The following is a 21,162-nucleotide window of genomic DNA, read 5'->3' on the forward strand; positions in this document are numbered from 1 at the left end:
TACAAGTTGTCCGAGAATCCTGTGATCCAATCCTGGTTCCACACGGCTTCCTTACCGGTCCGCTTCTGGCGGAGCAAATTCCTTCGTCCAGTCGCGCCAAAATCAGTGACACCACCTCTCGCTCAAAACTCCAGCCTAACCCTCCTTACTCCCCGGAAACTCCGTGAAACAGCTCACCTCACCCTTCTATTGCACAAAATCCATTTTCGAATGTCTCCCGCGAAAGGCCGTGACGGCCGTGACGTCATCCACTCGCGACCACACCAGATCAAGCTCCTATATTTAGCCCGCCCACCACCGCCCCGGCGAGAACCGCCGTTTTCAAACCGCCAATCAAATTCTTCATCGTCTGCGAGCCTCCGTAGCGGCCGCCTTCTCCGATGCCCCGCCCCGCACGCTGAGGCAGCCCACGACTGTGACGTAAACAACGGACGCACAGTCGCTGGGCCTGGCTTTTCCGAGGCGTACGGAAGAACGCTGTCGCTCCTCATATGACGCGAAAACAACTACGACTTTAAGGATCGGGAGACGTGAAGGACTGAAGGACGCAGTCTCTGGCCGTGTATTTTGGCAATTGGACGGAGTAAGTTCTAAGTGGACTATAGGGTCGCCCAGGTTGGGTGAGGTCTGAATTCCTCTCAGTCCTTTTTTCTGCAGCCCATTCTATCATCTGTCCTCACCCCGCCCCCTCCCATCAACCCATCAGTTCGCTTGTCCTAGTGCTCTGTGCGCACGCGCAAAAGTCCTCCGGCAGCCCTTGTAGTTCCCAATTTTCAGTGATTGGGGGCGCGTGTTGTCCGGTGTTGGAAGGTTCGGGGCCGTCCAGCGTTTGGCGGCTTCCGTACGGAAGGACGGGTACCGAGAGGGGCAGTAGTCAAAAGTGAAATTGCTTTACTTCACAGGTTCCAGTTTTGCTGGCTAGAAGATAGCGAATGTGAGGACTTGTATTTTAAAATTAAGTCATTTTCTTTCTCAGAACTTTAGTCCTTGTCATTCAGAGAGCTGAAAATCCAGTTACGGAAGGAACAAATAATAAGCGTTAAATAGTGTACTGAGTACGTTAATAGACTTACTTAAGGGAAAACAGATGGTGGAGAGGTGGTAGTGGAAGGCTAGAAAGAGTAAGATGCCATTTAACCTGGGCCTTGAAAATTGTATAGGAGTTTATAAGGCAAGGAAGACGAGAAGACTCATTTAAAGCAAAGGCTCAGAGACAAGAAAGTGTTTGGGTACTGCTGAATAGTCAGCTGTGACTAGAACAATGGTTCTTAACCTTTTGGGCACACCATTTCCTTTTAAAACATGATTTAAAAGCTATGGATGAGCCTCCCAGGAAAATGCATGTACATGTCAAAACGTTTTGCTACAACTTTTTCTAAGAAAAATTGTGGAAGACGTTGAAATGGCCTATATATATATTCATACACACATATATGTGGTGTCTTGTCTAGCTCACTGTTCCAGGTTATCTCTGCCTTTCATCGTCACTGAGCTATTTTACAATTGTGTAAGTTGTAGAAAACAATAATGGAAATAAGTCTTGCAATTATTGCCTTGATTAGTATTGCAATCTATTTTAACAAATTCATTTCAACATTCCTGATTGCTTGTACTTGTGCGTGTCTAATTTTTGAGTTCTCCTTTGAAAAGGAGTTTTTGAGTAACTCCTTTTAACCAGGAGTTTAAAACTCCTGGTTTTTAACACTTGGCTAGTTCCCTGGTTAATTGCTTAAATAAAATCTTTGATACGTGTTCATTTTATATATGTAGAAGGGTCATGATTTCACCTTTTCTTTAAAATTTATCTTTTGAAAATTTCATGGGATTCACAAGAATTCTTGAAAAATATCGCAAATTCCATGGACTTCAGATTACGGATTTCTGAGTCAGAACATAGAGCGCATGGTAACAGGTTGCAAGAAGGTCTACTAAAAGGTAGGCAGTGTGAGAGTCAAGCATACCTGAGCTACTTACCCAGCTAGTTTTAGCCAAGTCACTTAATCTTTGAGCCTTTGTAAAAAGAAGTTAAAAGAACCTAGAGGGATTATGAGGATTTAAAACAATGTATGTAAAGTAACTGGCATCGTTACACAGTAACTTTTATTTGTTTAAAGCCCATGAAACCAGTTTGTTCATTTAACAGTTTTTTAAAACTACAGATTATGTTACTAGAAGGTGCTGAGGAGTTTCTAATGTTGAAAGTTTTAATGACAGAGTCAGAAAATTAGATCTGTGTTTTAGACAAGTTACACAGCTTCTGTGAAGGATGGATGACTTCTAGAACAATTTATAAACGAGTTCCATATTGTTGTGACCGTAGTTGTGGAAAACACTGGATGGAGATAAGAGCCATTCCAAAGGCTGAATTGATAGGACTTAATAACAGATTGGTAAATGATAAAATGATAATAAATAATAATGCTTACATATTATTGAGTGTGTGCTATATAGCAGCAATGGGAAGTGGTTTATTTATTTTGATTCTTACAACAACTCCATTATGCAGGTATAATTTTTATTTACATTTTATAGACCGTAGAAAGATGAGGTAACTTGCTCAAAATCCATACAGCTAGTAAATAGCTTGATTGGTTAACTAAGTGGAATATGTCATCCTTAAATAAAATGAGGATGGTGAGAAGAACAGTCATGGGTAGGAAAGATAATAAGTTTGATTTGGAATGTATGGAATGACAACACACATATTTGTTATCATAGGACATTGAGAAAGTAAACTATGAAGATCAAAATTGTAACAAAAGTACTGCCATGTAACTTCCTGATCTTCTGCAACCATTGTGTAGGGAAGCTAACTTGCACCATAGCTTGTTATTTCCTGTTTAATTCATGTCTTCCCCTAAAGTGAAGGTGTATTTGATTATCTATAGAATATATTTTTAAGATTGAAAATTGCAGGTGAGTGTTATTCACACTAGGCAAGATTTTCTGAACTTAATTCTCCAAGCCACAAAAAAATCTTTAGGAGCAGGAAAGAAGGAGAGTATCTGGGCTGAGATATGAGAATGATGGGAAAAGTCTGATTTCTGGGACAGTTGTGACTTTCTGTGCTTATGCAGTTCTGTCCCCTGTTTCCTTAGATGGTGGCTTTGATGATGCAAAGAAATGGAGAGCTGGTAGTCTGCCCTCTATAATTTGTAGTTTTTTCAGAAGGGAAAGTTAGCGTGGATCCTGCTGTAGTGACAGTCATACCCTACGTTTGTATTTTGTTTATAATTCTACCCCCTAACAAAATAACTTGAAATACTTAACACTTTACAGTTTATTGGATCCTTTTAGATATATTATTTAACTATTCAACAAATGCTGAGGTTGTGATCAAACTGAAATCTCTACCTTCATAGTGTTTATATTCTAGTGAGGCAGACAGGCAATAGAATTATAATTCCAGGTAGGGATAAGAGGATACAAGTGTAGAAGGTGGTGACTGAGGGGGCGGGTAGGGTTAAGGTTGGCCGGGAGGGGATATTTTAGATTGGGTGAAAGAGAAAGCCTCTTTGAGAGAGTGACATTTGCAGAGACCTGAATGCACAAGGAAGTAATCCCTGCAGGTGTGGCAGGGAAGCTAGAGAGCCACAGGAGCAAAAGCCTTGAGATGGGAATGGCCTTAGCTTGTTGAAAAAGGAAGAAAAAGATGGTGTGTTGTGGTTGGAATGAGCACCCTGGAAGAAGTTGCGAGCGATGGAGTTAGAGCGAGATCCCCGGGCCAGATGGAATAGGGCCTCTAGGCCACAGGAAGCATTTTGGATTCTATTCTGAGTGTGATAAGAAACCCGTGGAGGATTTTGTTCAAGAGATTGACATTTTATTTACATATTTAAATGTTTATTCCAGCTGCTATCTGGAGAATTGATGATAATGGAAGAAGAGTAGAAGCAAGCAGATGTTAGGATGTGTTTACAGAAGTTCAGGCAAGACACCATGATAGCTTGGAACAGGTGGTTGTGATGGAAGAAATGAGAAAGATTCATATTCAGTATGTGTTTCGAAAAGGTAGAGCTAACAGAAATGCTAATGAATTGGCTGTGGGGTGTGAGGAAAGAAGAATTAAGAAGGATTTCAGTGTTTTTGCCCTCTCAGCAATTTTGTCACTGGTGTTTTCTGAGGTGGGGAAAACTAGGCAAAAAATAGGTCTGTTAAAATTTGAGAGTTCAATTTCTGCCAATTTAAGCTTGAGATACACAAGAAATAAACAAGTGAAGAGGTCAAATGGACAGTTCCATGTTGGAATGGGGAGCTAATGGGAAAAGTCAGGGCTGGAGAAGATAGATTTGTGAAACATCAGCATAGAGCCAAGGAGCTTAAAGCCAGACGCCCTCTGAAAGGAGGTCTGTGTAGATAAGAAGGGGGCTCAGGACTGAATGCAATCCTAGGCAGCATGTAAAGGTAGAGCAGAGTAGGAGGGTCCAGAAAAGGAAATTGAGAAGAATACTCCTGGAAGCTAAAGGAAGAAAATGTTTTCAGCGAGGGAGTTACCAACTGCAAATGCTGCTGAGAGGTCCGGTAGACAGCGGAGATAATTGTTTTCAGTTTCATTAGAAAGGTGGAAAGGAGAGCCTGGCAGGATGGGTTGGAGTGGGAGTGCGAGGTGAGGACTGTGGTTATGCAGCACTGAATGACACCTGATTGTCTTTCTAATGATTAATTCTGACATATTCCTCCATTTTATGAGTTATGCTAGCATCATCTAAATAAATACTTCACTACTTGTATATTTAAAAAATTGGTGCTTAGCCAATCAGCAGAAGCCTATTCTAAAAATACCAGAATACTCTTCTATTGACTTTGGTGAGAATGCACATTTAGTTGGAGATTGAAGTGAAATGCATTAATGGCTTTGTGCCCTCTTACTGGATGTCACTTTGAAACACTATTTCTGTTACTGTCTGCAGCATCACCGCTGCAGTGACAGATTCTAGCTAACAGTCAGACTCAGGAGACACAAATAGGCTTTAATCTAATACTGTGTTTACTGAGCATTAAAGGATACAAGGCAGAAGATACAGTAGGGACAGAATCTTCATCTCATCTGGAGGCCTAGCCCCAGCATTTACCCAAATCCACTGCTTCCCCTGCCCCCAGCCCCCCCATCTACAGTAGACAAGTATGGCTTCCACAGATAAAGGCAACGGTGTTTTGGGTCACCTTGATATGTAAAAGCTTTAGCCCCTTTGCCCACCAATCTATTGTGTCATTCTGGTCACAGCCTTAAGGACTGCATACCAACTAATAGCAGCTCCCAACCCAGTGCGACAGAGGAGACAGATGAAACTCTCCCCATTTGTCTTAACGCTCCTGTTTCCAAAAAAAACCATGTTATGGGAGACCGAGGTTATTCTTAGGCAAGGCTGCATCACCCCAGGCCTCATGTTAAGTCTTTGCTCATCTACTCATTTTTGTGTGCATACCTTTAGTGATTCAACTAAGATGACACAATTCCTTCAACAAATTTTTGAATGAGTACTGTGTACCGGCGACTGGGGGTTCACCAGTAAGCAAAAGAGACAAAAATCTGATTTCGTCAATCTTACATTCTAGGAAGGATAAAGAATAAACAAATGTATAGTAATGTTAGAAGGTTGTAAGTGCAATAGAAAAAAGACTGGAGAGATACAGTATCTGTCCAGAACTTTGCAGTTTTAAATAGGGTTATGGGAGATCTCACTGAGGTGACATTTGAACAAGACTTCAGCAAGTGAGGAAGCAAGCCATGTTTTCTAGGGGATAATTTTAGAGAGAATAGCAAGTTCAAAAATCCCTCAGTTGAGTTTGCCAGCTGAGTTGTAGCTACAGCTAGAAAAGCAGCATGGCTGGAGCGGAGGGAGCAAAGAAGAGGCATGCACAGTCCCTTGAGGGATGAGGGGGTGGAAAGTTGCTGCCCGGGAAATAAACACTGGGACAGGAAGGTCACCTGAAGAAGAAATGGTGGATTCTGTGGCTTAGCAGTTGAATTCTGCTTCTAGTAAACAAATTAACATTTTTAAAAATCAAGAATCAATTTTTATTTCATTAGAAGTTGTATTTTAAAATGCGAATAACTTTTTTGAGGTTTTTCGAAATGAAGACTGTTTCAGTCCCTAATGTTATACTTTGAGATATAAATGTAGACATAAATTATACTAGGATGATCTGGTTCTGCAGTTTAAGACATAAAATACTGAAGCTATGCTCCATAACATAGGAGGTAAATTATTTTAAAAGTAAAAACAAGGCCAAATGAGAAGTGAACAAGAACTAAAAAAAAAAAAAAATTAAACACGCAAGGCCAATGAAAGTTTCCTCAGCTGATGGTGAAAATGTCTGAAAAGTGTTCCCCTGAAGTTTGTTCTCTGGCAGCCAATTTGAGTCCATTTCCCTTCAGACAAAGGCTAAACTAAACATTTTTTCTGTATTACTAATTACTTGTACTGAGTTGATATTTACCTTTTCCCAGTTAACAGGAATGGAAACTGAAAGTGGAAATCAAGAAAAGGCACTGGAAGAGGAAAGCACTGAAAAGAAAAAAGAAGTAGAAAAAAAGAAAAGGTCTCGGGTAAAACAGGTGCTTGCAGATATTGCAAAGCAGGTGGACTTCTGGTTTGGAGATGCAAATCTTCACAAGGATAGATTTCTTCGAGAGCAGATAGAAAAATCTAGAGATGGATGTAAGTTTGCTTCAGTGTATAATTGAACTAGTTTTAAGAGGTGTATCTACTTCTAAGATAGTGTATGTAATTCTGTAATGTAGTGTATATAGCATCAAATACACCGTACGTTTTTGTAATGAGTATAATTTTACGAGAACTATTGTAGCTCACTTTTTATAGCCTTTATATTTTTACAGTTAAAGACTCTAGCAACTTCAAAGCAGATTAACATTTACCACATATGTTTGAGAATGCATTGAGGTATGTGCAGGATTCAGACAGAAAGGCGTTTTACCTAGTCCGCATTTCAAAACACCTTGACTAGTTTTGAAGGGAAATTGTATCAATTTTGTGTTATAAATGTAAAACTGTGACCAGTAGGGCTGTGCCTAATTTAAGGGGCAGATTAAATTCATCCCAGGTACCATTTATCCTGCTGGTTTATCTTTTTAATGTTTTATTTTTAATTATATTTATTCACTTTAACTTGTTTTCATTAGATGTTGATATATCACTTCTCGTGTCATTCAACAAAATGAAAAAATTGACCACTGATGGAAAGTTAATAGCCAGAGCACTGAAAAATTCAGCTGTTGTAGAGGTAAGAATTTTTACAACTTACTATGTCACATAATATTGTATTAGTGTTTATACTAATTATAACCTTATGTACTGTTTTAAAGCTGGATTTAGAAGGCACCAGAATCAGGAGGAAAAAGCCTCTGGGTGAGAGACCAAAGGATGAGGATGAGCGGACTGTGTATGTGGTAAGCCATTTTTCTGGAAACGCTCAGAAGTGTCGTCCCCAAAAAACAACAGAAACATTTTAAAACTCAGTAAAGTAAAAATTTATTCTAAGATTTAACATTTTATTTAATATTGCTTCTAATTTATCATAGGAATTACTTCCCAAAAATGTTAATCACAGCTGGATTGAAAGAGTATTTGGGAAATGTGGCAATGTTGTTTATATAAGTATACCACATTATAAGTCTACTGGAGATCCAAAGGGATTTGCCTTTGTGGAATTTGAAACAAAAGAACAAGCAGCAAAAGCTATTGAGGTAGGTCCAGAACCTAAAAGAAAGGAAAAGAAAATTACCAAGTGTTTTAAATAGTAACAAAATTTTATTTCATTTCAGTTTCTTAATAACCCACCAGAGGAAGCACCAAGGAAACCTGGTATATTTCCCAAGACAGTGAAAAACAAGCCCATTCCTGCCCTTAGAGTAGCTGGTGAGTTATTAAATATTTTTAAAGTAGATGTAGTTGAAGTAAAATAATAAATAATAAAAAGATAAAATTGTTACAGAAGAAAAGAAAAAGAAAAAGAAGAAGAAAGGCCGAATGAAGAAAGAAGACAGTATCCAGACCAAAGAGTCAAATATGGACACAAGCAAGGAAAGTGTCTGTAAAAAAAGATCGAGGACCACATCTGAGGGGTCTGAAGTAGAGGTTACTGAACCCCAAAAGCCTCCCACAAAGAAGAAGAAAAAACGAGAAAGAACTGAAGTATCCAGCTTACCTTTAGGCAAAACAGGGAAGAGAAAGAGAAGTAGCTCTGAAGATGCAGATTACCTAACTCCCAAATCAAAACTTAAAAAAGTGGCTCATAAAGACAACATTAAAAAAGCTTCAGAAGTTTGTAAAGAAAACAAAGGTATTTCTAACTTTAAGCTTGCGATTAGATAAATAAGGTTTTCTTTTTTCTTAACTCACGTCTTTATATTTCTTGTTATTTAATTTAGAATTAGAAGTCTCTACTGAAGAGGAAAAAGACACTGGAGATATAAAAGATGGATCCCTCTTGAAAACAAAAAGAAAGCATAAGAAAAAACATAAAGAGAGGCATAAAATGGGAGAAGAGGTTATACCATTACGAGTACTATCAAAGTAAGTCAAGCGGTACAAATTATATTGTTGGCAGTTGGCACACTCCATCACCATTGCTAAAGTGCAATTCCAATTTGTATTGAACAGAGTTGCATATTAGCAACAGTAATGGCCTGAAGCCATGATCTGCAGACAAGTTGCTATAACACAATTGGGGTTTAAAAAGGAACCACCGCACTAAAACATGGAAGCACTTATTTTTTATCAAGTCACAGCAAGTGCCTCCATGTTAAAGTAGAGGGTGTTCCTTAATAGATTTAGAAGTACAGCTTTAATGTACCATAGACCAGCCGTTCAATTAAGTACTCCTGAAGTTTTCTTGAAGTTAAAATGAAAAAGGAAGACTTACCATCACTAAAACATGGAAGCACTTACTTTTTTAGTTTCAAAGCAAGTACATCCACGTTTAAGTGGTGGGGAGCCCAGTCTTGGGAAGAAAAATAAAAATCATGAATGTCCTTTAACCTGTAAAGGAAATTTAGAAAATAATCTGGGATCAGAACGCATCAGTTTGGACCTGTCCGACAAAGGTCTTTTAAGTTAAATTAAGTAAAATTTCACCGTAAGGATTATATATTTTTATCCTTTATTCAAAATTAAACAAGCAATGCTGTATTTTCATTATTTTATTTTCAGAGCTTCATTAGTAGCCAGTTTCACCAATTTATCCTATAAAAATAGATCTGAATCCTTGAAAAAGTGTCGGTTTGGGGACACCTCCACTGAAACATGGAAGCACTTACTTTTGTTTTACACAGCAGGTACCCCCATGTTAAAGCAAAGGGGATCCCCTTGGCTTCTGTAGATTAGAAAGGTTGCCATCTCGAATCCGGAGGCATAATTTGGATTCACTTCTACTAAAACATGGAAGCACTTACTATTTTAAAAGTCACAGAAAGTACTTCCATGTTAAAGTTAAAGGGAGTCCATCTACTCAAGGGGTGAGAGATAAGTAGAAGAAAGCAAATGGCATACCTTTTAGAAGAGAGTTTTTCTTAACCTTCCTGGATTACTTTCCAAAGAATCCAGTTTTCCTCTTGGAGGGTTAAAAGGCAAGGACTTTGGGTACTTCTATTTATACTATTCTTAACTCCTGAATTCCTTTTGCCTTTTTATCTCAGAGAATCATTACAAGAGCCCTTTGTTATTCTAATGTATCAGCTCTCAGGGAATGTATGGTCCTGGGTGGGTCTGGATACTTTTTTTTTTTTGAAGTATACAGATGTCAATGTTAACAGCTAAAACCATTACCACAGATATTCTCCTCTTTAAAAAAAAAAAAAATCCCCTATCTGCTTGTTTGATGGCATAGATTAGGGTAACAATGAGTGCTCCTGCAGAGCCAGGCGAGGCATTGTGTTTCTATCTGGAGGAGCTCTAGCTGTTTGAAGAAACATCTTACACGTTAAATGTATGTAAATAAATAAATTGCTTCCATGGGGTGTTTTTTTCTTCTTAGAAATTCCTTTTGATTCAAGTAAATACTAAGGAATGTTGTCTCTCAAATTGGAAGCAGTTTAACAAATCTTTAAATTTTAATTTCTCATTTTTTCCCCAGAGTTGACTGACTTTTCTAGTAAATGTTACTAGTTAATTAATTCAATACTTTTATTTTCATCAATTCATATATTTGAAACATACTCAGGAATTGAATCAGCAAATATAAAACATTTAATCTGAATGTTGGGGCAAAGGGAACTCCCCTTTGCTTGTTTTCCAGATGGACTTAGAACTCAGGAAATAATTTGAGTGTAAGTGTTTAAAGAAAGAAAGGTTGGGAGGAGGAGTGATTGTAAGTTACTGAATGTCTGTATTAGATACTTACATTTTATTTAATGAGCTGTTGTCACTATTTTAAAAGTACAGTGTTTTTTCATTATAGGACCGAATGGCTGGATTTGAAAAAAGAGTATTTAGCACTGCAGAAAGCTAGCATGGCTTCTTTAAAAAAAACAATATCCCAAATAAAATCAGAGTCAGAAATGGAAACAAACCTTGGAGTACCTACTAAGTCCGAAATGAAAAGTGAAAAAAGTAAGCATCACTATGATAGTTTTTGTAGCATTATATTGTACTTACACTAAATGTACTTTCTGAGTTATTATATGATAAACTTTAGTTTTAAAAACTTGATTATACAGTGGTTGTTATTAGAACAATTACTGATTTGTCAAGTTGTCCAGACATGTGATTTATTCTTAACATAAGAATATTTGAAGGGTTCATTTTAAACAATCTTTTTTAATCATATAAATTTTCTCTACAGTTTTCATTATTAATCAAATTTAGTAATGAGTGCCTAGTTTGAGTTGAGCAGGTTTGTATATAAACAAAGATGATAATTTCTCACCTGACGTGTTATTCCTTGGTATTAACCACAAGCAGGAACAAATTAAAACAAGATTTTCGTGAAATCTTCAATATTAGGATATATTTTAAATTCCTGTAAGTTGAAAATATAAATTTCACATTTGAATTGTAATTTATATGCAATATTCTTATATATTATCCGATGCCTGTTTATTTCTTCACTGAGTAAAGCACTTTGTTACTTGGTTCATTGAAAAGGAACTTTTTTTTTTTTTTTTTTTAAGGTTTTACAAGTGCTCTTCTAATGGTAAAAGTTTGCATTTTAAAGGCTTTTGTATTTTACTTCATGGTAATCTGCAATAAATAGTATAACTTACAACATAATGACTTTATGAGTAAATTTAAATTAATTATTTAAATCAGGCTGAGAAATCATTATTGTTATTCTAAAGTGGGCCTCCTAAGGGTTAAATTATTAAGTGTAAGAGATTTATTTCTGGTCTTTTTCTTTTCAAACAGCAGACAGTGAAGAGGGTGGTCCCCAGGAGAAGGTTAATGCAGCAGGACCACAGTTTGTGAGTGGTGTGATTGTGAAGATCATTAGCACTGAGCCTTTACCTGGCAGGAAACAAGTCAGGGTAATGCTTTTGAATCCCCAGGATAGTTGTTTCTCTTTCCTCTAAAAAACTCCCCCATGTGAAGGTGTTTTGAATATGGAAAATGGAGCAAATGAAATTAGAATTTGTTCTCTTGTGGTAAATTGCTTATTGGTTTTGATTCCATACTAACCCTTAAGTTTGACTTGAAGCAAATTCTAAAGACTGAAATTCCTCACTGGATCAAATTTACAGCAAACATAGTTTAATCCATTTATTATAGGAAAAGTGCAATTTGTGCTTATTTTTACTGGTGCCCTTAATGGTTGTTGTATAGTTGGATGAGGAAACCATACTATAGTTATTATAACTAATAAGGTAGATAAAGTAAAATGGTTCCCAGTATTCATTTTTAGGGGACTTCCTCTGTTTTCAGAAAAATCTAGAGAAACTAGATTTTAGGAAAATACTCAGTGCTAAAACTTTTTTAAAGATTTAATCAACATTAGAGTTGGTTTGAAATTATTTTTAAAATAAAATTGTAATTATCTGCCGTTGTCTGGTTTGGAGCAAACTAGAGAATTTGTAATTTGTTTTCATTAGAGCTTTTAGCTTTCAATAGATTCCTAAAAGATTTTGTGACTTAAAACAAGTCAGAACTATTTTGGAATAAAAGGGATAATATGCATATTTTTCACTTACCATGGGCTTAGTTTATTTTTGTCTGTTAATGAATCCTCTTGGGAATTGAAATTTTTTTCCTGAAAGAAAGGCAGGGTTTTTTTTTTTGGAGAAAAGAGCCTTTAAAATTTTTATTTTTAAAAATTTTTGGTATTTTTAATCCATGCTGATTATTTTAAAAATTTGGAACAATTACATAAAAGTGTAAACTATTTTGCAAAGCTCCAAACATTTTATATGTATATGCAAATAAATCTTTATTTCTACACAATTTACACTTTAAATTGCTATTCATATGGTACTAGTCTTCTTTTTTCACTTTATAAAGTTATCTTCTACAGCATTTTGTACCAGCACAGCAATATTTCTTTCTTATTCACATATTCCTTTGAGTGGGAGTACCCTATTTTATTTACTTTTAAACCTTGTCACCCATTTAGGTAAGACACTTTCTTTTTAAACTATGTAACATGTTCTGTAACATAGCAAATATAAAATTCTTATACTGACATCAGCACCATATAGTATATTGTTTTGCTTTTGCATAGACTCTTAGCAGTCACATTTTTTAACTTGTGTAACCATTAAGGTTGCTCATTGTAACCATCTGTAAGCACTCTTTATCTGAAACCCTATCCCCTAAAATCCTGTAGCTCTCACTAACACATAAATTTAGATTCTCATTACAGTATTAATGAGGAACCTGGTCAATCCCAAATTGGTATTACCAGCTTGCATTTCAAAGTTTGGTCGCAGTATAGATTTTCAAATAAGAAGGATAAAAAATTGAGGATGTAAATGCTGCTGTGGTTAGTCAGATTGCAAAAGATTTAACAGAAAAATTACGCAAAGTTTGTTATTTGGAGTGACTGACATAGGTTTAATTATATTTATCAAATAGCTTTTATTATCTAAATGGTAATTATGTAAATTACAGATTCTTCATTTATGATCACCAAAATCGTAAAATAACTGCATTAACCAAGTTAGTAATTACTTACATTTTTCTGGAGCAAAAACTGAGCTAGGATTGTTACTGCTGTCTGTGACTTGCCCATGTGATTACCAGGTTAATTTGTCATTCTAAGAAGGGTTTTAAATCCGGAGATTAGCCTGACATTATAATGGATATTTGGTAAATATCTTTTGAATTGTAGTAATCTAATCTGTCTAATATATCAATTATAAAACTCTCACTACTACCAATGAATACATTAAAATTTCATCACTTCATACCCTATTTTTCTTGCTTTGTGTCTAAATTTAATAATGATTAGATAGAGAAATGGGAAGAATTAGCAGGTATATTTCTCTCCAGTTCTCTTAATTTTTTTTTCATTGAATTAGCATACATTTATTAAGAGCCTATTTTGTGATAGGCAGTGTTTTAAGTGTTGGGATGAATTAAGATTTAGTCCCTGGCTTGCACATAAGCACAGGTTTTTACTACTTATTCTTTATTATTAACTGATAAACTTTTCTTATGAAAAAATATTTCCAGGTATTGCTCAGTTCTTTTTGTAATTCATACGTTAAAAATCCAGTGGCTAAAAGTAATCTAGGGAATTCTCTGGCGGTTCACTAGTTAGGACTGCGCGCTCTCACTGCCTAGGGCCCGGGTTCCATCCCTGGTCAGGGAACTAAGATCCCACAAGCTGCACGGCGGGGCCAAAGAAAATAATAAATTTTTTTAAATAAATAAATAAAAGTAATCTAAATTAGTTGTGCCTTGAAATTTTGGGTTAAAACTAAAGGAGGTGAGGTGGGTAAGACTTTTTTCCCCCAGTTGGGAACCTTCAGTTATTTCTTTAGCTTTATGAATGGAAGTTGATGAATTAAGAATTAGTGTAACATTCCTGCATAATTGCATTGCATACACTGTAGAACCTGCTGTGAAAAAAAAAAAAAAAAGACTAGGAATGCAGGAATCTTGTTAATTTGCCCTCACAGCAGGCCCTATAGGTAAAACTTTTCCTTGCTGTGTGACTCAACTTGTTTAGAAGAGGATGCTTCGGTATTTTATCAGAGAATAAAAGCTCTTGAGCTATCTGTATTCCCATAGACTACTTGGGAACTACTTTGTATGTTCCTTGAAACTTTTTTCACAAGTGGTTATAAAAAGTTTACATATATTTTAAGTCATAAGTGATTTGGTACAGGTGAGTGGAAACACACCTTCTTCCTTAATCCCTTTTCAATTTTGTTTTTAATTTTACTCTTTAACTACACCCAGACTTGGAAACCTTCTTCTGAATTTGGGGTTGTATTTGTACATTCCGCTCTACAAATCTCTTTTCCTTATGCAATATTCCCATTCCAGTTAAGATTTTAAGGATGCTGTTGAAGGAAGGAAAGTTATTATTGGAGTTGATGTTAAATTGGTTCTCAACTTTGTCCAAGTCACTTTTTAAGAGCATTCGTTTTGGGGGGTTTTTTTCTTTCTCTGTTTTTTTTTTTGGTTTTTGGCCGCACCCTGTGGCTTATGGGATCTTAGTTCTCCGACCAGGGATTGAACCTGGGCCCTCAGCAGAGACAGCACAGAGTCCTAACCACTGGACCGCCAGGAAGTTCCCCATTTGTATATATTTTAGAAGAAATGTTTGATATAGGATAGTTTCTTCTCATTTTAAATGACATATGGCCCAATTTTATAATAGATTCTAGTACAACCATTGGAATAATTTTAGAATTATATTGAAACATTTTTATTATTTATTTTAAGCCTTTCTAAACTCTAACGCAGGATACTTTGGCAGCAATCTCAGAAGTTGTCTATGTTGATTTGCTGGAAGGAGACACAGAATGCCATGCTAGATTTAAAACTCCTGAGGATGCTCAAGCAGTAATAAATGCATATACGGAAATTAAAAAGAAACACTGCTGGAAACTAGAGATTCTTTCTGGTAAAACTTTATAGAACATTCTTTTTAACAATTCTTATTGTGGGGTGATTGTTTTATAATTTCTGAGTTTGGCTAATGAAACTACGTTGTTGGGTTTTTTTGGTACTATAATATGCATAAAGTAGCATTAAATAAAATCAGACAACTATTCCGGTTCTGTTGTTGACAGTATAAAGCCTTCAATATGTTTCTTCATCTGTATCCTTATGATCAGCATTTTTGTGGGTTTTTTTGTTCTGTTTTTTTTTAAGGTGACCATGAACAGAGATATTGGCAGAAGATTTTGGTAGATAGGCAGGCCAAACTTAATCAGCCTCGTGAAAAGAAAAGAGGCACTGAGAAGGTAATCAATTCATATTTGTTTTTTTTATTTCTCTAGATTTTGAAATATAGGAAATTAGAATTATTTTCTACACAAGGGTACATAATTTTATCTTTTTTTAAAAAGAAAATAGTGCTGTAATTTAAATTTCTGGCTGCTTTCATTTATGGCTTTGTGGTGAATGATTATTTAAAGATTGTCTTAATGGTAAAAAACACAATGTATTTAGATTGTACTTTTTAAAAATATGAGCCTCCGAGATAAGACTGAGAGACTACGCATAACATTCCCTGTAGCAACGGTAAGCTTTATTCCTTTTTCTCTAGACTAGCTGACAAGTGAAGGAAACAAGGTTAAATAAGTACATTAAATAATTTAAAGCAAGCCTCTCTTTCAATACTTTTATTTTAAATGACACTAAATTTATCAGATATTTATTGTTGCTAGTAAGCTGTCTAGTTTATTCTTTTAAAACATTATTATACATGTAAAGGTTAGAACATCTTAAAGTGCTTAGAATAAAATAGGGCACATAATAACTGTGCCCTATTATGTGCACATAATAATAGTAATATTACTAGTATCAATTTTTTAATGTATATTGTAAAAATCGGTAAAATATGGAAAGATGTACGTACATCCTTTTATGATTGATTAGCACTTGAAAGGTCATACTTCCTGTGTTCTAGGTTTGTTGCTTTAGGGTCCTATTTATAAAATTCTTTCTTTTTTTAATTGGAAAATCAAGTTTTTTTCATCAGCGTTACATAGCCTAGGATTCATTGGAATTTGAGATGATTTAGGAGGAGGTTTTCTACTGGTATTTGTTAATTCTGTTTCTGTGACTGTGGACTGAATTTGCTGAGATGGGAAGGCCTCCCATCTTAAGGACTCTTTCAGGTCCATGAGGTGTTAATGTCAAAGCCTGCTTGAGAGTATTTAAATGTTAAAATCATTAATCCAGAACTGACAACTGAAATGAAATCATTTTGTTAAATAATACTTATCCTTCTAATTGGTGTGAAATTTCATTTAAATTGTATATATTTTTAAAACTAGAAATCAGAAAGTTCGTTTTTCAGAAAGATTCCATCTCCACAAATTAAATTTGAGACAAGAAAATAAACATTGACTTAGGGAATTTTATAAATTGGGTTGGAAAGCAGTGAGTAGTTCTGTAATTGACTGGGAGAGTTCTCATTTACCTGTTACACCATCAGGTTTATCATACACATGATTTGTGTGATAAACCTCTGAAAGTATAGAATCCTAGCTAAAGCTATGGATGTAACTAGAAATGAAAAAAAGGTACCACACAGAGAAGCTTCTCAGAGGAGAGGGGGGTTAGACCATAATTTAGTTTACTTCTTTGTTAATTTATTTAATTAATATTTTTGGTGCCAGTTTGGGTTAGCCACTGTTCTAGGAACTGAGTATATAGCTGTGAGTAACAAAGTCCCCTTCTTTGTTGAGGCTTAGAGGTAATATATTAATAGGTCAGATGATGACATGTGCTGTACAGAAAACTCAAAAGTATAATGGGATACATGAGATGAGATTGTCTGGAAAGTTCTCTCTGCAAAGGTGACAGTAGAGGAGACCTTAGGGAAGTGAGCAAGCAAGCCAGGAAAATTTAGATGCGCAGCTTTCCAGTCCGAGGCAACAGAAAGTGCAGAGGCCTTGGGACTTCCCTGGTGGTCCAGTGGTAAAGAATCTGCCTTCCAATGCAGGGGACAATGGTTTGATCCCTGGTCGGAGAACTAAGATCCCACATGCCGTGGGGCAACTAAGCTGGTGCGCCACAACTACTGAGCCCGCCGCCTCAACTAGAGGGCCCGAGTACCACAAACTACAGAGCCCATGTGCTCTGGAGCCTGCACGCCACAACTAGAGAGAAAAAACCCCGCATGCCACAACTAGAGAGAAGCCTGCGTGCCACAACTAAGAACTGACGCAGCCAAAAATATAAATAAATAAATAAAAATATTTTTTAAAAAAAGAAGAAAGTGCAGAGGCCTTGAAAGGAGATTGTGAGACTAGGAGGGCAGTGTAGCTGGAGTACTGGAAGGAAGCATGTTACTAATGGAAATTAAGTATTTAGAAAAAATTCGCAGCCAAAAGTATAGCATAAATACCTCACTGACATGCCAGCCTACCGTTTCCACAGTAACGTTATACTTGGCCGATAATTGAGTGAAAGAAAAGCACTAATAAAAAATCCTGGTTCTTATTTTCACATTGTGGAGGAGAAGGCTACTGGGGACACTTTCCTAAGCTCTGGTCAGTTTACACAGAATTAAAAGAGGAAAGAATTGGTCGAAATATTTTATTTTCTATGTATGATATTTTTACCCATAAAAATCAAGTACAGTTAAGTTAAATTAAGACCTCTGACAAAAGATCAGTAAGATGAAGGAAAGATCTGCCAAAAGGGGTCTGATTCATTCTACCCAGACCTAATCTTTGTAGTGTACCCTATCACTTTGAGCACGTTGGTAAAATTAGATCACAGGTACTGGAGACACAGTAAGGCTTTTCTCATTTCTCTTTAGCTTTTAAAGCGTATTGGAATTTTGTAATGTTTTTATCAAAATGTTCTTTCCTTTACAAAGTACTGATAGGTCAGATATTAAGCAGGTATAGGTAGAATTCATAAAATTTGTGAAGAGCATATCGGTGTGACAGTTTTAAACACTCACATTTTGACTCACTTCACTGATGAAAAGGCTTTAAGTTTAATCTGGAAGTGATTTCCTGCCAGTGTCCACTTATCACCAGTTTAAATAAACTATTTTAATGAATACTCGTTAGAATCTGCGTTTTTAAGAGAATAAAATTTTCATTTCCTCCAAAGCTAAATAAGATACCTTAAGTTTTTTTTATCAAGAAGGCTTCTGGAATATATAGATATTTTAAATGTTCTTCTGCATTCCACATAATTTCATTTGTCTTCTTTAAAATTTTCAAGTATTTATGTAAGGGTGTAATTACTAAGTACTCTTAATAGCAGTTTCTTATTTGGAATATTTTTTAAATTTGTAAGCAAACCTTTGTGTAGCACTCAGCCCAAAATATGCTGTCTCATTCAAATAATATATGAATTTTCAAGCACAATATAATTATTAAAGACCACACATCATTTAAGAAGTGTCTTGATAATTAATACTCAAGCCCAAAGGGCTATGAAACAACAAATGTTGGTCCTTAAGCCTCCTAAAATGTCAAAAAAATTACCAGCATGGAATGTTTTTTTTTTCCTAATTTTATATTGGAGCATAATTGATTAACAATGTTGTGTTACTTTCAGGTGTACAGCAAAGTGATTCAGTTATACATATACATGTATCTATTCTTTTTCAAATTCTTTTCCCATTTAGTTTATTACAGAATATTGAGGAGTGTTCCCTGTGCTGTATAGTAGGTCCTTGTTGCTGGAATTTTTTTTTTTTTTTTTTTTTTTTTTTTTTTGGCTGCATTGGGTCTTCATTGCTGTGCAAGGGCTTTCTCTAGTTGTGGTTAGCAGGGGCTACTCTTGGCTGTGGTGTGCAGGCGTCTCATTGCGGTGACTTCTCTTATTGCGGAGCACGGCCTCTAGGGTGCGCAGGCTCAGTAGTTGTGGCGCACGGGCCTAGCTGCTCCACGGCATGTGGGATCCTCCCGGACCAGGGCTCGAACCCATGTCCCCTGCACTGGCAGGCAGATTCTTAACCACTGCGCCACCAGGGAAGCCCTGGAATGGTTATTTTTAATTGAAAATTTTTTTAGTAATCTGGAACTAAAATGAGAGGATCTTAGGTAACTCAAAGACTTAATATCTATTTAATAGGCCATAATCTAGACAGTTCTCTCTGTAACTGATTTGATCTAAGCTTAATTATCTCATTTGTTTTCTTCTTCCCCTTTTTAAGAAGTTTTATTCAAGCTAATAGTTATGAGATTTTTCTAGTCATAATTATCTTTCTCTTTTTAGGTATCCAGTACATTCTAATTTCTGATTTCTTTCTCTGTAGTTAATCACTAAAGCCGAAAAGATCAGACTCGAAAAGACTCAACAAGCAAGTAAACACATTAGATTTTCTGAATATGATTGAAAAAAACATTTTGGTTCACCTCTTAAGAAAGATTTCACTGGATGCTAGAGCTATTCTTAGGGAATTCTTTTTTTTTTTTTTACGGTAGTAATGTGTAATGAATGTTTTTCTAAAACCTACATTTAATTAAAAGAAATAGTTTTGTTCTTTAACTTGTAAAGAAGACTTTTGTCCAGAGACAATTACACTGTATACCACAGTTTTTTCATTAAACATTGTATTTGTTGAAATTATCTGATATAAATCAACCTCAAAGTGATTTAGAAAATAAATGTGTTTTGAACATTATCTTTTTTCCCAAACATTATCATTAATTTTGCTGTTTTGTATTTACAAAAACAATAACTTTTGCAAAAATAATAATACTACATAAATAAATAGTTTAGGAAAAAATGTTTAACAGAGAACTCTCACTGTACTTATTATTTTGTAGCTTGCTTTTTCCATTTGAAACATCTTAAATACTTTTTCATGTTGATTTATGCAGAGACGTATGTGTGATATTTCATTCTGCTTATTGCACTTTGCCTATCTGAGCTTCCACTGAACAGACCATATGAACTGTTTCCAATTAAAATGTTAAGTGAGTTTGTTTTCATAAATGAAGCTAATAAACATTTTATTTTGGTTAGACAAAATAAAATGTACCAGATGCTGTGAACACAGGAAAAAAAAAAAATCTAGGAATCAGCCTTAGGCATAACCGAAGTCTGTCATTTTATTTGGGAAAATCACAGAATGGTATGTTGAAGGCCTTCCCAGAACTGAACTTGCAGGGCATATACGTGACTGGCATCTTAATCTCTCACCAGGTATCAGGAAAGTACTCTGGTCAGCCCTGGGGTTCATTTTCTTGGTCTACAAACCCATTTTTAGTTCCATCAGCGTTGTCCAGCAGTGAGGGACTAATTTGGCTGTCCCTTCTATGCATTGTGGGAAGCAAAGGATCAAGAATCTATTCACTCCTATGGGCCAAAAATTTGAGGAGATTGGCTACATCACTGGCTGGGATGGCAACAGCTTATCAGTACCAAAAATAGGTATGCTGGGGCTTCCCTGGTGGCGCAGTGGTTAAGAATCTGCCTGCCAATACAGGGGACACGGATTCAAGCCCTGGTCCGGGAAGATCTCACATGCTGTGGAGCAACTAAGCCCGTGCGCCACAACTACTGAGCCTGTGCTCTAGAGCCCGCGAGGCACAACTACTGAGCCCACGTGCCACAACTGCTGAAGCCTGCATGCCTGGAGCCTGTGCTCTGCAACAAGAGAAGCCACCGCAATGAGAAGCCCGCGCACCACAATGAAGAGTAGCCCCCGCTCGCCGCAACTAGAGAAAGCCCGCACGCAGCAACAAAGACCCAACGCAGCCAAAAATAAAGACAAACAAATAAATAAATTTATTTTTTTTTAAAAAAGGGTATGCTAACAGGTTGCCACTGACTCACTAGTTTTTCTCTCCCCATGAAGGAAAGCTAGCATACACACTCGTGAAGGAAAAGAATGATCAATTAATAGTTGCTAAACCCTCTTGCGAGGATTGTGACTAAATATGCTCCAGTTGATATAGAATAATCAAAAGTAGGTGTATGTCTCAAGAATTGAGTTATTCTCAAGGAGGACTGTCATAAGGTGACTTCGAAGAGGTTATCAAATAAAATTTCAAAAATTCTCCTCTTGGCAGTATTTAAAACGAGAAGCAATCATTCAACAAATATCTGTGTT

General features: G+C 36.1%; 2 protein-coding genes across 9 annotated transcripts in view; one reads left to right on the plus strand and one right to left on the minus strand.

Moving 5' to 3' along the window:
• The window catches only part of ZGRF1 (zinc finger GRF-type containing 1), a 77,266-nt gene extending 77,032 nt beyond the window's left edge, over positions 1 to 234 (minus strand). For 3 of the 5 annotated variants that reach the window (XM_082462741.1, XM_082462735.1, XM_082462736.1), the window contains exon 1: positions 4 to 229. The gene's annotated coding sequence lies outside the window, so the exon portion shown is untranslated. Of the gene's footprint in view, positions 1 to 3 lie in introns of all 5 variants that reach the window. The other 2 variants (XM_082462739.1, XM_082462737.1) reach the window with 2 other exon arrangements.
• A 176-nt stretch (positions 235 to 410) lies between these two features.
• On the plus strand, positions 411 to 20,842 carry LARP7 (La ribonucleoprotein 7, transcriptional regulator). Of its 4 annotated transcripts, none has more exons than XM_082462858.1 (13): positions 411 to 583; positions 6,452 to 6,662; positions 7,145 to 7,245; positions 7,328 to 7,411; positions 7,544 to 7,708; positions 7,787 to 7,880; positions 7,957 to 8,304; positions 8,393 to 8,537; positions 10,420 to 10,571; positions 11,367 to 11,422; positions 14,868 to 15,027; positions 15,279 to 15,370; positions 19,360 to 20,842. In XM_082462858.1, the coding sequence occupies exons 2-13, from the start codon at positions 6,461 to 6,463 to the stop codon at positions 19,438 to 19,440; spliced, it is 1,680 nt and encodes a 559-aa protein (XP_082318984.1). In that variant the 5' UTR covers positions 411 to 583; positions 6,452 to 6,460; the 3' UTR covers positions 19,441 to 20,842. The 4 variants fall into 4 exon arrangements, with proteins under 4 accessions (XP_082318984.1, XP_082318981.1, XP_082318983.1 ...); XM_082462855.1 differs by having other exon boundaries at positions 412 to 583; positions 11,367 to 11,485; XM_082462857.1 differs by having other exon boundaries at positions 412 to 583; positions 7,960 to 8,304; positions 11,367 to 11,485.
• Positions 20,843 to 21,162: the final 320 nt, after the last annotated feature.

The sequence above is a fragment of the Balaenoptera physalus genome (genome assembly GCF_965194825.1).
Source record: "Balaenoptera physalus genome assembly, chromosome: 5".
NCBI lineage: Eukaryota > Metazoa > Chordata > Mammalia > Artiodactyla > Balaenopteridae > Balaenoptera > Balaenoptera physalus.

Coding starts and splice junctions, on each gene's coding strand:
- LARP7 (XM_082462855.1), top strand. CDS start 6,461: ATGGAAACTGAAAGTGGAAATCAAGAAAAGGCACTGGAAGAGGAAAGC. Junction 6,663..7,144: donor AGAAAAATCTAGAGATGGAT/GTAAGTTTGCTT, acceptor TGTTTTCATTAG/ATGTTGATATATCACTTCTC. Junction 15,371..19,359: donor AGAAAAGAGGCACTGAGAAG/GTAATCAATTCA, acceptor CTTTCTCTGTAG/TTAATCACTAAAGCCGAAAA.